This window comes from Crassostrea angulata, chromosome 3 (genome assembly GCF_025612915.1).
Source record: "Crassostrea angulata isolate pt1a10 chromosome 3, ASM2561291v2, whole genome shotgun sequence".
Classification (NCBI taxonomy): Eukaryota; Metazoa; Mollusca; class Bivalvia; order Ostreida; family Ostreidae; genus Magallana; species Magallana angulata.
In genome coordinates this window covers 3,546,997-3,562,829 of record NC_069113.1, presented here as the reverse complement: position 1 = coordinate 3,562,829, position 15,833 = coordinate 3,546,997, and the positions used below count along the sequence as shown (strand labels likewise).

The following is a 15,833-nucleotide window of genomic DNA, read 5'->3' as shown; positions in this document are numbered from 1 at the left end:
AATTTCTGACAGAGTTATGCCCCTTGGACTTAGAAAAATTCCAAATATTTGCAGTTTACTTTCATTTTCTTTGTGGATGTTTCCAAGGGAGGGGGGGGGGATAAGTGTTTCACAAACATCTCTTGTTTCTATAACATTCGCAGGAGTGAATATGGTGCCCTCTTTTGAGACAAGTTAAAACTTTAATAAGCAAGTTAAAGACCTTTTTCTCAACAAATGCTTGTAGAGTGGACACTGATGACCTTATATTTTTCAGACTTTCAAATCTTGAATGTAATTTTGCAGCTGCGCAGTTTAAAATGATTAAGAAATGCTTTGTTCCGCTTTTGTATGCATAATTTGCATACAAAACAGCATGTATAGAGTCTCTTATTAATTGGGTTTTTTTTTACATTTTGACAATGTTTTAGTCAGTTTTTGGGTAGATACAAGCCAGTTCAAGAAATGTTTACACCCTTTTCCTCAAATGTACAAGGTGGCCACACATTCCCCGTAATATTTTGAATCGAGAGCCCTTACTCCTCTTTCTGGCCTCGTCAACAATCAAACTGTGATGTGGCTATTACATAATAGTTCATCCGGGGTCCTCGTACCTCTTGTATAATATGTCAGTCAAGAGTAGGAAATTATTTTATATAAATTCGCCGAAAAACAGAGAGCTTCCTATTTACATTGCATGCCAATCCCTTACAGCGAATTACAGAATACTAGTTCCGGTAGAGTTTTTAATAGCTTGCTGTAATAGATTGCTCAATAGAGTATACAATTAATTTGGTCGGCAAGATACCACATCAGGTTTAAATCTAGGTTATGTGTTTACTCAGGTATGACTTCAATAAAGTGAGTTGCAGTACCCGCTACGTTATTTTTTACAAGATAAACGGTAGGATAGGATTCACGCACGATAGGATAGGATTTACGCACAGTATACACGCACGATACGACAGGATTGATACACGATAGGATAGGATAAACGATGTTAATGATAAACGTATTATCCCTTTTAAACGATCTGTAAATCTAGTAAAAATTTGCTATTTTTGAGCTTTTTTGGTTGGGTATATTTTTTTCTATGTAATCTATAATATTATTTCAATAATAGTTTGAACTAATCTTAAGCAGTCACGGCACAAAAATACCCTATTTTGAGGCAAAATGACACGATTAATGCGCGATTTAGACTTTTTCTCAACAAATGGTTGTAGATAGGACATTAATGAACCCTCTTGATATTTTTTCAGATATTTAAATTTTCAAAATAAGTCTGCAGCTGCGCATTTCGACATCTCTTCTGGGTGATTAAAAGGCATAGCTTTATTCTTGTATGCATACATGTAATTCGCATTTACATCAACTTAAAGAACCTCATATGTATTGGGTTTTTTTTATATTTTGCAACAGTTTTGCTAAGCTTTGGGCAGAAACCAGCCAAAGCCAAGCTATTGAAAACTTGACTGGTACATGTATTTAGTAATTCGCTGTAACACCATCCCTATTTTAACTTAGTTTTAAGTGTGTGCTGCTTAGTTTTAAGTGTGAAATTCAAGGGAACGGATCAGCTTGTACACTCTGTCGTTATCAATGCATCAATGAGCTGAATAAATATTGTGTTAACTTCACTTGGTTTCGTTTTCGTATAGGTTGCGCTATCCGCTGCCGACATTTCAATTAATCAGTAGCACCGCATACAACTAAATGTATAATATAAAAGGTAAAGATGGAATAACACACCTAGAAAAAGTAACTCAAATTAACAGAAATTGTTTGATTGCATATGCCTCGACCCCCCCCCCCCCCCCCCCAGGTCAAACTTAAATAACCGTTGGACCACCCCCCCCCCCCCCCCCTCCCCAAAAAAAAAAATCACCCTGAAAAATTTTTCTGGATTCGCGCATGGATACCCACGGCCAATCCTCTTAACGAATATCAAAGGTCAATCTCCCTAAAGGATAACTAAGGTTAATGTCACAGCTATCTCGCTTACGGATATCCACGACCAGTCGTATATACGAGTATCCACGACCAGTCGTACATACGAATAATATCAACGACCAGCCTTACATAAAAATATGAACGGTCAGTCTTACATTTAGATTGCAATGGCCTATCCCACAAACAGATATCTCAGAATACTGATCGACCCTGGGTCAGTTTACCTCCGTAGAAATTTGACCCCCGGGTCAATATTCTACAGGGGTCACTTTTCGTCATTACACCGGCATATCTTGCTCGCTGATATCCATGACAGTCTTACACACGAATATCCACGACCAGTCTCACATTCAGATAGTCATGGCCCGTCCTACAAACGGATATCGACGGCATATCTCGCTTACTGATGTTTGCCGGAATATCCGAAAGTGAGACTGGCCGAGGATATCCGAATGTGAGAAAGCCATAAATATTTGTGTGTAAGACTGGCCGTTGGTATTCGTTCGTGAGACTGGCCATTGTTATCCAAAACTGAGACTGGCCATTGATATCCGTATGTAAGACTGGCCGTGGATATCCAAGTGGGAGACTAGCCGTAGATATCAGCAAGCAAAATACGCGGTAAACACGAGATATGTCGTAGATATCCATCTGAATGTGAGACTGGTCGTGGATATTCGTATGTTGGATATCCGTATGTAAGACTGGCCGAAGATATCCATGTGTGAGACTAGCCGTGGATATCAGCAAGCAAGATACGCAGTCAGTCTCATTTACATACAAATATTCACGGCCTGTCTCACATACTGGCTGTCTCACATACAAATATCCATGGCTTGTCTTACACACAGATATCCACGGCCTCTGTTACATACAGATATTCCAGCCAGTTCTACATACAGATATCCACGACCATACATAAAAAACATATATCTACCGTCAGTCTCGCCTTACGGATATTGATTTGAACAAGATTACGTGAGATTGGCTGTGAGTTACAACAGAGACCACACTTTGAATTACAGAAGAATTATCCATTATTTCTTTTGATATTCAACTAATTTTTTTGGACGAATTGCAACTCTTTGCTAGAGGTTGGTTTGGTTAGCATAGCCACGGCACTGTCACCTTTACTTCTATACTCTTTGTGTTTTTCGCTTGGGATTTATACCCTATTCCAATATAGACTTTCTTTGATATCAATTAAACCCGCCCACTGATCTTGTCGGCATTTTTTGCACACTTACGAAGAAATCAATCAAATACCAGATGATGTTTAATTATTGTATTGCTGTCATATTCAAGTAAACATATAGTAATAAAAAAATCATTAATATCAATCAACTGAAAATGGTATGGTTTTAAAAACACAAAATGAATACCAATGAACTATACACAAAATGAGTTTATATACATCAACTCTCTCTCTCTCGTTCTCTCTCTCTCTCTCTCTCTCTCTCTCTCTCTCTCTCTCTCTCTCTCTCTCTCTCTCTCTCTCTCTCTCTCTCTCTCTCTCTCTCTCTCTCTCTCTCTCGTTGTACACTGTGAAAAGTACATACATAATAATAATATTTATGTTAACAAATAAATCATTAGTCTTGATGATCATATTATGCCGGTTTCCTCTCTCAAACACCCAACTGTCTATGAAGGAGGTGGGGCCACATGATTCGTATGCGTCGGGATTGGGATTTGGTAATTTTTAGGGTAGGTTCCTTGGCGTCGGCCGCCGAAGCAGTGCGTGATGATCGAAAGCGCCGAATTAACCGTGATCAGGTTATCGCGTTCGTTTCCCAAACTTGGATTTACTTCTGCTATGTCCACGCATGTCAATCGACCTACAAAACAATAAAATAAGTATAAGTTTGGCAATTCTCACTTTGTGACGGAATTCTCTCTCAGTAAACAGAACAGTTTTATTACCTGTAGCGGCAAGTTCCTCGCAGATGTAATTTCCCTCCCTGATAGAGAGACCTCCAGGGACAGGTGTCCCGGTACTCGGGGCCAGGGAGGGGTCCAAAGCGTCAATGTCAAAACTCAGATGAATCGGCTTCACTCCCCTAGAGAGAAAAAAATGCTTTAATAATAGAATAAATTCTCTTTGTTTAGTGTAAATAGGATCTACTATAGACTTTTCCTATGGGACCCATAACTTATTGATCGATCTCGTAGATGGAGATAGCAAATACAATAAATCCAAATCCCCTGGGATATAACCAGGCCGAGTCTGGGTCTTGGCTGGAGTGTACTTACTCTGGGTCAAGGTAGTGCATGGCCTTCTCCACCACATCCTTGATCCCGTGTCTGTCCACCTCGGACATCGAGAACGACTGGATGCCAAGCTTCTCGATGATATATCTACAAAAGTTATAGTCAAATGAATTCAAATATTCTTTATATGGAATCTACAGAATCAAACAGAATATGTCATAGTACTTACCTCTCTCCCGGGTCCACGTCCCGGAGACCAATGTACGCGATGTTTTTCGCAGACAAGCTGAAAATAATTGAAAAAATATCTTTGTTATAAAATTACCGACAAGAATTCCACTCGAACGCTGTTTTACACATTACGGCAATGTATCCTGGGAAATTACCATGGTTTGATGAATTCAAATCCAGGAAGCTTGCTGATGTATGGCTGAAGTTCCTTCACCAGGAATGACAAGGGCATTCCATGCATGTTTCCAGATGATGACGTCAGAGGAGTATTGATGTCTGCGTGCGCATCAACCCAAACAACCACGTGCTCTGGTTCTGCCAAGGAATGGCCGAAGATAGAGCCTATGGCCATGCTGTGATCCCCTCCCAGGGCCAAACAAGTCCTCCCAGACTTGATGACGTTATACACATCGGCAGCGATCTGTCAAAGGGAATATCACAATTAGACCAAGGACGTTTAAAATTTAGGGGCCAAATAAGTACATTGTTTATTCAGATAGACATTTCTGACAGGATTACATAACTCTGGGCTCTGTGCATTCATTAAAAAAAACGACTTACATTTTCCGAGGCGGTGGCCACGTGTTTGGGGTTCTTGACGGGCAGGTCGAAATGATGGTCGTCTTCGTGACTGGGGGTCCCCACGTCACCATAGTCGTGCACGTCCAGCCCCAGTCCCATCAACTTCTTGATCAGGCCCCCCTCTCTCAGCGCGTCAGGCCCGTGCTCCGTCCCGGGCTTCGCCTGAAAAAATACAAAAAATATATACATGCTGTTAAATACAAAATGTACTGGTGTTGTTGTTAGAAGATACATCGTGTAATGTCCATGCTGGTAAATACAGCTACAGCTCTCTGTCGTATATCAAAGTTAAAAATATGAACATTTCTATATTGCTTAATTATTTAGATGGTTGGTTTGATTTAAATATATATAGTAACTGATAGTCTCGAAGGTCTTCACAAACAATACACGTCTCGTGTCGTTTATGGCAATTTAAACATACTGTACGGGCGTTAAATGAAGTAGAACCCACTCTTGATCTGGATGTCTACACACTTAGTCGCCAATTCAGGTATCTAAGTTACTCTGGGATATCATTATTCTATCGCGAGAGAAAGTATTGCGATACCCCAGATTTCCAATGTTTTAATGCTAAGATATTTTAAATATTTTGAAAACGGCAATTTTGCTCAAAAATTAAATGGATATTTGCACGAATATCATTTGTTGAATATTTATGGGATTTAGACAAGTACGCGTTTTTATTTCTAGAAAATCAAAACAATTACTTGTATGAAAGGGAATTTCCACATCGACTTTCCTGTTAGATTTCGATTGGTAAGCTAACAAACCACTTGTCGAAAAAGTTCATTTTTGAACAAATGTAGTTTTAATTTCAATGTTAATTATTTAAAAAAATTAAATATTTTCGATGATAAATCAGGAAACTTTTTTAAAATTGAATTTAAGAATTATGTTTCGCTGCGTTCTTTATTTATTCTATCAGTGGATTAAAATTTCAATGATAAACTATTATCATAATATTTAAAAGTAAGTATCAAATTTTCTTTATAATTTTTTTTTAAAGTTTGATTTGAAAACAGACCAGCGTGATGTTGCAGTCCGTTTGTTGCTGCCCCTGCCGTCATTGCTGTGTTGCGCTGTGTTACATCCACACAGTGACTAACATGGCGATGCAGGGACACTAACACACAACATTCCTCTCCCAGGCCAAGTGGTCACCGGCCCATATGGAGGCTAATCACCCAGACTACACGCTATCGCTGTTGTTATTGCCGTTCATGGGTTAAATCTCTTTACAATCATCCCAATCAATACTTATTAAGCTAATTCCCTGTATTTCACAAACACTTTATTCCTAAGTAAGACGGTCCCGGCTAATCCTATCAGTAATTTAAACATGTATTCTTTGAACACGACTGATGCATAAAGTCAGCAGCTATGCGCCTCGCTATCAGCTGGGACCTGTATTTATATAGGACGGCACCGATAAGGTACCTGGTGATGAAAATCTTATATTTTAATTAAATTTACCTGTAGAGTTTTGATAATACACTTGCTTCTTTTTTTATCTTTGGATACCTGCTGCGCTCTCTGTCGGACAAGTCATTAATCTGAATCTTACTGACACTAGCTCTGATGGTTAGCAGTTTTGGTATTTCTTGTCTGTTATATTTCTAGTACTTTTGGTCATGTTTTTGTCTAATGAATAGTCGTGAATACTGATAAGAAAATATATTGAATGAATGACAATGATTCCCTTTTTAAGTTTAAGGTGCGCAATTTCTAGAATTATGACAAAAGTTACTTTTTCCTACAATATGGTTTCAGCTTTGGGTACGAATATGATTGAAGACAATATATCGGCAAAATAAAGTGACATTGGGGAATGGGAACAAAAACCCAACTACCTACTTGTATCGGGATTTTAGGAAGCTTAGTTCTAAGAGCATTCCAAGATACATGGTCTTTATCATAAACAACACGGTCCCATTACTAATGTGGAAACAGAAAACACATTTGGGTTAAGTACACAATTGTTCCCTTACAAGGACACTGATGTTTATCTTAAGATTGCTAATCCCTTATTTCAATTAAACTGAAACTATTTATTCAAGGAATAAACCATACAATGAGAACCAAAGAATTCGGACCGATGCTTAAGACATTTGCAAACTCTCTTGTTGCCCTTTCCTTTTAACAAACGCTGCGTGCTTTTATTTTCATTTCAAAGTGACCGGTCCCCGTCTGTAATCAGCTGGGCGTGACGGGGAAATTTTGACCAAAATTATCAATTTGATGGAAAACTTTGTGCGACGACAGAAAAATAAACACACTATGGGAAACACTATCAGCGTTTGCAATGAACTAATTTTCTGGGCGCTGTCTGATTCAGCGAATAAGAACGAATTATATCGTAGGCGCTGTCCCGCTTAACCAATGAATTGCAACTTACTTCCAAACCTTTACATATGCATGGCAGTTTCTTCGTATTTTTCAACAAGTGTTAGGCATTTTTATAAAATCAGAACATGACGAAGTTTCTTATCTTTTTAAAACAATAAAATGAACTACTTAGAAAGTTTGCAATATTTGCAATTACATAATTAACCTATTGATTGCTAAAAAATAAGATCTCTCACCTGTCCGTGATGTACTGGACACCCAACAACGCCAACTTTTCTGTCACCAAAATGCAGCATTTTCTGTTTCAAAAATGATGAAAATTCTGAAAAAATAAATAAATCAATGCATTTTATATGGCTTTCATGAACCATGTGACTTGGGAGGGAGGTGTGTCCCTCTCGACCAATTAGATTCCTAGCACATGTCAGTTTTTTTTATCGCATGACATGGTTGTGTTTACACGTTTATTAGGGGGTGTTGTCACCATTGACCAATCAGAGTGCGGATTTAGTGAGGATTCCTCAGGGGTATGTCTAAGAGGATAAAGACCATTCTAAGCCGTGATGCTATCCAATTGTTTGGATAATAAGGAATGGGGTTTTTACGTGGAAACTTACTGTGGCCAGTTTAGACAGCCCGCGACCAGAGATGAAAACAAATTCTTTTACAAACATCTGATCATCCTGACCCCACAGCCACTACCTCTGTCAAGATGAATGGACGATGACCTGGGTCTTCTGGCCAGGGCCGGACTGTGTCAGTACCTTACCTGTACTTTTTGGGGGAGGGGGGGGTGTCATATTTTAGAGAGGACAGTACCCTATCAGTTTGATGAAACCACTTCCTCAGCATCTAGTACTTTTTATTTTTATATATTTTAGGGTTTAATAACTTAACTTAGTAACATTTATTTTATTTTATTTATAGCCTCAAGAGTTAATCACAAATATCACCGACCATCAAAAATAAAAGAATTATATCATTTGGAACAGGATTAATTGGGATTCCGCGAGAATTATTCATTAATATTTTTGGTTTTTGCTATTTATAGGTTTCTCTTTTCGTCTGAATATGTTACATATCCATATCTTTTTATCCCTTTTTTTTTCAACCAAAGTCTAGACAGTAAGGGAGAAATATTAACTTTATTTTAATCTACATTTTATACAACGCATTTGTTTACGAAAAAGTTATCTTTGCTGCATGGATTGTTCCAGAATTGTCTAGCTTTGCAAACAACGTGTTTAGTTTTCAATAGACAAAAGTTCTTTACTACGTAATTAATGATATACAACGTCTTGTTGCAATAATATTACGCATAACCATTGGGAACAATATTTGATATGAGGAACTTGTCACCTGCCCCCAGCCCCCCCCCCCCCCCCCCCCTTATCCCCCAAAAGAAATGATGATTGCCCAAAAAAGATTAAGAGTTTGTTCGTGGTCTCATCCAATGATTACATGTACATGTATATTTTTTCATTAACTTGTTTTTTGGTTGTGTGGCCATCTAGAGTCATTATATACCAACATTTAAAGATTATTTAGAGCCGAAATTAAAACATGGACTCTTGACTCGACCGCTGCTGTACAGTGTCACTCTTTATATATCGCGCGTCCACGAGTACTAAAATAATGTATTCATGTTACAGTTTGTTTTGGGTTTTTTTTGTTATGGTTTTTCTAACGATGTAGAGTGTTACAAATCCATGAGTTTTTGTAGGTTTAAATCAACTTCGGGGACACTTGTTAACTTGACACTCGAGTTTTATGGATCTTGTGTGTTTCTATCTATTGGTGGTGGGATTAAGTGATCCAGTCTCAAAGGAAAAGAATAGTTAGGGAAAACATTTCAGAAAAGAAGTATAAATTGTGTGCTTGTTTTTCTCTACAAGCTCTTTATCCTCAATCACCTTCTACATTCGCGGCAGCGACAACCTAACATGGAATCGAATTATCGGTGAACGGGCGACCCGCACAGAGTCATAAGACTATGGCGACCTGACTGCGACCTCCTAGAGATCCGGGGTGTTCTGGAATCAGATAGTCCCAATACTGTCACAGCCGTGAAGGAAGGGTTTTAGCAAAGACACCGAAAACGTGTAAATTTGGGGTAGATTTTCTCTTTTTAGTTTAACCTTTGGTGTCTGGGTTGCTCGGTTGTTTGTTTGTTATTTTGGTTATTTTACTCATTATTTTATTTGTTTGTTGAAGCTTTTTGGTGGTTTACTATTGAATAATTTGGAGGGTTTTATGTAGTTTGTTTAACCGTTTTTACAATACCTTTAGATTATTTTACTCCCATTTGACATGGGAAATACCAATAGACTAAATGCACGTGTCTATGCTTATCTGACTTGTTCTATTCATATTGCGCATCTGTACGTAGAATGTAAACAATGATGCGGGATATTTAGGAACTTGGTCAATGAATTCATATCTAGGTTAGCCTAACTCTGATGGTGGTTTCAGAGATAACGTTGTTATATATAAGAAATAAAAATGTTCCGTCGTCAGGAGGAATGTGGTATGCAAACAGTATCGCGTCGACACAGATATTGTAGAAGCTTTCATTGAAGTCTGTACGTATGCTAATGTCCGAAAGATCAAAACAATAAGTGACGTACACATGTACCCAGAAGTCCACGTCATTCGACGGAGTCAACGGCCATCGCATTATCATACAATCCTTATCCTCTCCTTTCTCTTTCTTTCTTTCTTTCTTTTCTTTCTTTCTTTTTCTTTCTTTCTTTATTTTTCTTTCTTTCTTGTCATTCTTTTTCCATATTTCTTTTTTTTCTTCCTTTTTTTTCTTTGAATTAATCTTCCTTTCTGTCTCTCTTTTATTGAAGATCCTTACTATTCATATAGTGACCCCGTCCATCTGTCTATCTCGCGTTCTTCCTACTATACCGTCTGGGTGTATCCATTGAGTGTCCCTGTGGTTATCAACAGTTAGTGTCACCGATTCTGTACAAGGACTCAAGGACAAACGCTGATTTAAATACATGTCAACCTGTACATATTTTTTAACACGCGCAAGTATTTTATTTCTTTACATTCCAAAGTTTGTTGGAATTTTTCTGCTGAATAATAAATGATGTTTTTGTTAGCGAAATAAATGTTTATTTTTACCCACGGAAATGGAACGGGATATGTTATGAATCAGTAGTATATAGTATAGTGGTATATATGTGGTTTGAAAAAGAACTGTCTCACTTGTTAGTTACATTTGTACAATAAATTTTGTCCATGTTAATTAATTTTCACATGTACATATATTTAAAAAAACACATTTATTTGATTATAATTTTAAGGCCTTGTTTATAGATACAGCATTTAAAGTCATGGGGCACAATTGTCAATGGCAATGTTCTAAGAGAGATATCTAAACCTAAAAATAAATATAAGACAAAACATGCAGATAGAAATGTGCATACAAATCATTCATATTTTACGCCGTGGTTGTCGAGAAAATCCGGCGATTAAAATATTTTCCCACTTCTTTCGACGTAGAGTGATTGGTCATAAAGTTTTGACCTCTATATTCGGATAAAAACTTAATTTGGAAGGAAACAAAACAACGCGTTACAAAATGCTAAGCAGGACATCAATTAGAAGAGGAACACAATCGGGGCTCTGACTCTGTGCTGGTACCTGTCCATGGAAAGTAAATTGACCCGCGCAGTTGTCACCAAACAGCCGAGGCAGGTGCCTGTTCGGGTGTAATGCGGCGTAAGGGAACAGCGTGGTCACAAAGAGTCTTGTGGTCCCTGACCAGCTAGGGGTCAAAATCGGGTCGGAAAGTCAGCTGCGCAGTTAACTAACGTGTTCTTATACATTTCCTACACTGTACAATCTGATGTGTGATCTTCCTTAAACAGCTCGATAAATATATACAGTCAGTGTAAAAAAAAAACTAATATTTACTCCTGATCAGTATATGATATGACAGTTACACTCAATAACTATACATCAGTTACACGCAATAAGTATATACATGTATCATTTGCACGCAATAACTACACTCGATATAAGGTATCATATTCGAACAATAACTACTCATGGAACATTATATCAGTACACTTGAAGTGATTATTAAATATCATTAATCAAACTTTACGTACATGCATCTCAATACAATATCATTCAAAAACAATACTACTCTCCATGTTTGTACTAATAAACAATTACCATCCTCAATATGCGATATCATTAACAAAGAATTAAGATCCTCAATATGCGATATCATTTGTAAAGAATTAAGATCCTCAATATGCGATATCATTAACAAAGAATTGAGATCCTCAATATGCGATACCATTAACAAAGAATTGAGATCCTCAATATGCGATATCATTTGTAAAGAATTAAGATCCTCAATATGCGATATCATTAACAAAGAATTGAGATCCTCAATATGCGATACCATTAACAAAGAATTGAGATCCTCAATATGCGATATCATTAACAAAGAATTACGATCCTCAAATATGTGATATCTTTAACAAACAATTTCAATCATCATTATTAGATATCATTAACAAACAATTTCAATCCTCAATATGCAATATCATTAACAAACAATTGATAACAAATATCATCAATAACATATTGCTATTAAACAAACAATTACTATTCTCAATATCAGATATCATAAACAAACAGTGACTTTTCTCGATATGAGATATCATTAACAATAAATTACAGTCCTTCATATGAGATATAATAAACAAACAATTACTATTCTCAATATCAGATATCGTAAACAAACAGTGACTTTTCTCGATATGAGATATCATTAACAATAAATCACAGTCCTTCATATGAGATATAATAAACAAACAATTACTATTCTCAATATCAGATATCATTAACAAACAATTGCTTCCCTTAATATTAAATATCATTTTTAAACGATAACTACACTGACTATAAAATTTTCGTAATCAATCAATTACAAGAACAGCGCTCGATATTTTATATCATAAACTAATAAAATATAAACGAAGGATAAGTAATATCATATATATCATTAAACAACGCTCAATATAAGATATTGTCAATAAACTAACCTATTACAACATCAATATAAGATATTGTCAATATACTAACCTATTACAATATAAGATATTGTCAATATACTAACCTATTACAATATAAGATATTGTCAATATACTAACCTATTACACCATCAATATAAGATATTGTCAATATACTAACCTATTACAACATCAATATAAGATATTGTCAATATACTAACTTATTACAACATCAATATAAGATATTGTCAATATACTAACCTATTACAACATCAATATAAGATATTGTCAATATACTAACCTATTACAACATCAATATAAGATATTGTCAATATACTAACCTATTACAACATCAATATAAGATATTGTCAATAAACTAACCTATTACAACGCTCAATATAAGATATTGTCAATATACTAACCTATTACAACATCAATATAAGATATTGTCAATATACTAACCTATTACAATATAAGATATTGTCAATATACTAACCTATTACAATATAAGATATTGTCAATATACTAACCTATTACAACATCAATATAAGATATTGTCAATATACTAACCTATTACAATATAAGATATTGTCAATATACTAACCTATTACAATATAAGATATTGTCAATATACTAACCTATTACAATATAAGATATTGTCAATATACTAACCTATTACAATATAAGATATTGTCAATATACTAACCTATTACAGCATCAATATAAGATATTGTCAATATACTAACCTATTACAACATCAATATAAGATATTGTCAATATACTAACCTATTACAACATCAATATAAGATATTGTCAATATACTAACCTATTACAACATTCGATGTTTGATATCATAAACAAAAATCTTTACTTCTCTTGATATTGGATTCCAATAACTTATTTTAACTTCACATACTCTATCTTATTATTTATGAGAACATGCCCAGTGTATGATTGCTACCCTTCAAAGTTAATATTAATGTTTCTAGAACTTTCTACTATTACAGTAATATCATCATCAAACAATAACAACCACTGATACAAGTTTTATTTATAACAATATCTAAAATACCTTCGAAATTAGATGCCATTAACAAAATTTTACGGCATTCGATAAAAATCAAAATTATTTATATATTACAAAATTTAATTTAGCTCTTAGAACATTAAATATCAAGTTTCATTTACAAACAAAAACTTCTCTCGATGTTTCATTTCTCAACACTCGATATAACATCACAAATAAAATTCCGGTATGACATCTTCATGAGGAGCAATTACTTAACTTATCATTGAGCATTATTAATAAACGAAACGGTTTCCTAGACAAACAATAACAAATAATCATATACACGGATGTTATTGAAATCAACACTGCGTATACAACACGTTTATTAGTTATGCCGGAATGTACGTTACATGTGGTAAAAGTTACCGGGTCAATTCTAAAATCAAAGTACTGAAAGTATTGAAAGCCGAGCTATTTTTATGGCCTTCGTTTGTAATTGCTCAGTTGTTCAAGACGAACAACTTTAATAATTGCGTTTGGAAGGAGTGTTTAAATATCGACAGAGTTTCGGTTCGGCTTGATATTTGGAATGACGCATTCGTTTTAGAGAAGATGACATACATGTATAAACCCTCATATTTTGATTCTGAAAAACTTATGATTATTGGAACCGGTGGTATTCGATGTTTCGTCCTGAATACCAACTTTGGTGGTTTTCCTTTAATTTGATATTCTACTTTACATTTTTTTAATTTCCTTATCACAAGTTCAAAATGGGCTCTTTTTAATAATTCTGTCATTTGCCCCTGGTGACCATGATGTCAACAAATCCAGTTATATCAGGAACCTAATGTTCAAAGTTTGGATAATGCATGATGTCTGGTTTTTGAATAGACGTAGAGTTTTAAAAACACCCCACCCTATTTTCATTTTGTTTTATTTCTCTTTTAAAGGAAACTTGGCCTTTTGTTTATATAAATTTGAAAGCCCTTTGAAAGGATGTTACAAGCCATCTCACTTGAGCCTTTTGTTCAGGTGAGCTAAAAAGGTTAGAAGTCACAACGTCTATATATGTTTTTTTAATTTTCTCGTTTTGTACGATTGTATACGAACATTTCAAGCAGTATGTTGTACTTGGTTTTGTCTTGGAATTATGACAATTAAACGTTCAACGGGTATGAGTTTTTATATTGGTGGGGGGGGGGGGTAATTTTGATACCCCAACATTGCCTAAGAGGCAATGTTTGGGTATTATGTCGACCTTCTATAGATCTAAAGGATAAGTGGAGGTCTTTCCCAAAAGCGTTTCAAAATTATACACTGCGGGGTTTTTTTCTCATACGGACACGTTTTGCACACTTCATTCATAATTGTCATGATATTTTAAGACAATCTATGATAGAGAATATGCAGTTGTAGGTAATGTGATTCAAAACTGGATGAAATCGTGTCCATTTTTATTCTATATATTGATTTTCTATTTTTAAGAAGAGATAAACCGATAAAGAACGCGATAATGTATTATTTATTCTTTACTAGATATAAGTTCATACCTTACAGAAACTTGTATCTAAGGTAGATCTGATGCCATATTTGTTCACCATCCAGCCAAATTAAGTCTACCGTACAATAACTACGACACAGAGCGCTTATTGAAAGGCGTTTCGTATGCAATGAGTAAAACTATTCTCTTCCTAAAATATTGCGTATGTTGTAAAATGGTCTATTTTTAGCGATAATGTTGAACAGTTAAATTACTAGTACTATCATTGTGTACTGATGATTTTACAAAGTCCCCACGGTAAAAAGAGGTCAACAGTTAACCATATTCATATGTAAATGAATGAGGTAATTAGAAAGGTCATTTCATTAGTCATTTACATACTTGTTTCCTATTATATACGAGAGATAAACCATAGGCTTGTCGCCGTGGCGTGGTAGAATAGGACTCACCATTACTGGCAATGTCCCTCGTCAGGGTGGGAGGAAGATCACGGACACGTAATCTTCTCGCTAAAACAGTGGACCTCATCACAAGGCAAGACACACCAACTATCTAACCCAGTCAGCGTCAGTTACAGCAAAGCTCGAGCATGTGTACACGGATGCATGTGTATTGAGTGAAGTCAGTACCACTACTGTGTAGTCATTACTATTAACCAGAATGTATGTTAATTATGGACTCGTTCATAATTGATATTAAGTATTTATTTAATCATTTATCTACAAATGTATTGGTGTATTTATGTAATGTTCAGATTATTTCAAGAAATCTGACGTTTTCCTGACTTTTTTAACGATTGTGATACTTTACTTTCCTGGGTAGAAAAATACCCCAAATAGTCCAAAAAGCCAGGAAAACGTCAGTTTGTTTTCACGTCTTAAAGTTTGTTTTGTTTTTTATTTGCCTTGGGGTGGGGGTGGGGGGGGGGGGGGCAAGACTTGGGAAAACAATTAACAGCATTTTAAAATTTTAC

At 35.6% G+C, this 15,833-nt stretch overlaps 1 protein-coding gene across 1 annotated transcript; it reads right to left on the bottom strand.

Annotated features, from left to right (window-relative positions):
- Positions 1-3,202: 3,202 nt before the first annotated feature.
- On the bottom strand, positions 3,203-15,403 carry LOC128178196 (arginase, hepatic-like). The gene is made up of 8 exons (XM_052845246.1): positions 15,310-15,403; positions 7,542-7,627; positions 4,936-5,118; positions 4,530-4,795; positions 4,373-4,429; positions 4,186-4,290; positions 3,856-3,992; positions 3,203-3,770 (listed from the first exon to the last, which is right to left on the bottom strand). Exons 1-8 carry the CDS (start codon positions 15,386-15,388, stop codon positions 3,577-3,579), a joined length of 1,107 nt encoding a protein of 368 aa, XP_052701206.1. The 5' UTR covers positions 15,389-15,403; the 3' UTR covers positions 3,203-3,576.
- Between the last annotated feature and the right edge of the window lie 430 nt (positions 15,404-15,833).

What these genes read in the sequence shown, in the direction of transcription:
- LOC128178196 (XM_052845246.1), bottom strand. Translation starts at nt 15,388, where the DNA reads ATGAGGTCCACTGTTTTAGCGAGAAGATTACGTGTCCGTGATCTTCCT. An exon ending in GAGGGACATTGCCAGTAATG is followed by an intron (nt 7,628 to 15,309) that starts GTGAGTCCTATT and finishes TTATTTTTTCAG; the next exon opens with AATTTTCATCATTTTTGAAA. An exon ending in TGGCCACCGCCTCGGAAAAT is followed by an intron (nt 4,796 to 4,935) that starts GTAAGTCGTTTT and finishes TCCCTTTGACAG; the next exon opens with ATCGCTGCCGATGTGTATAA.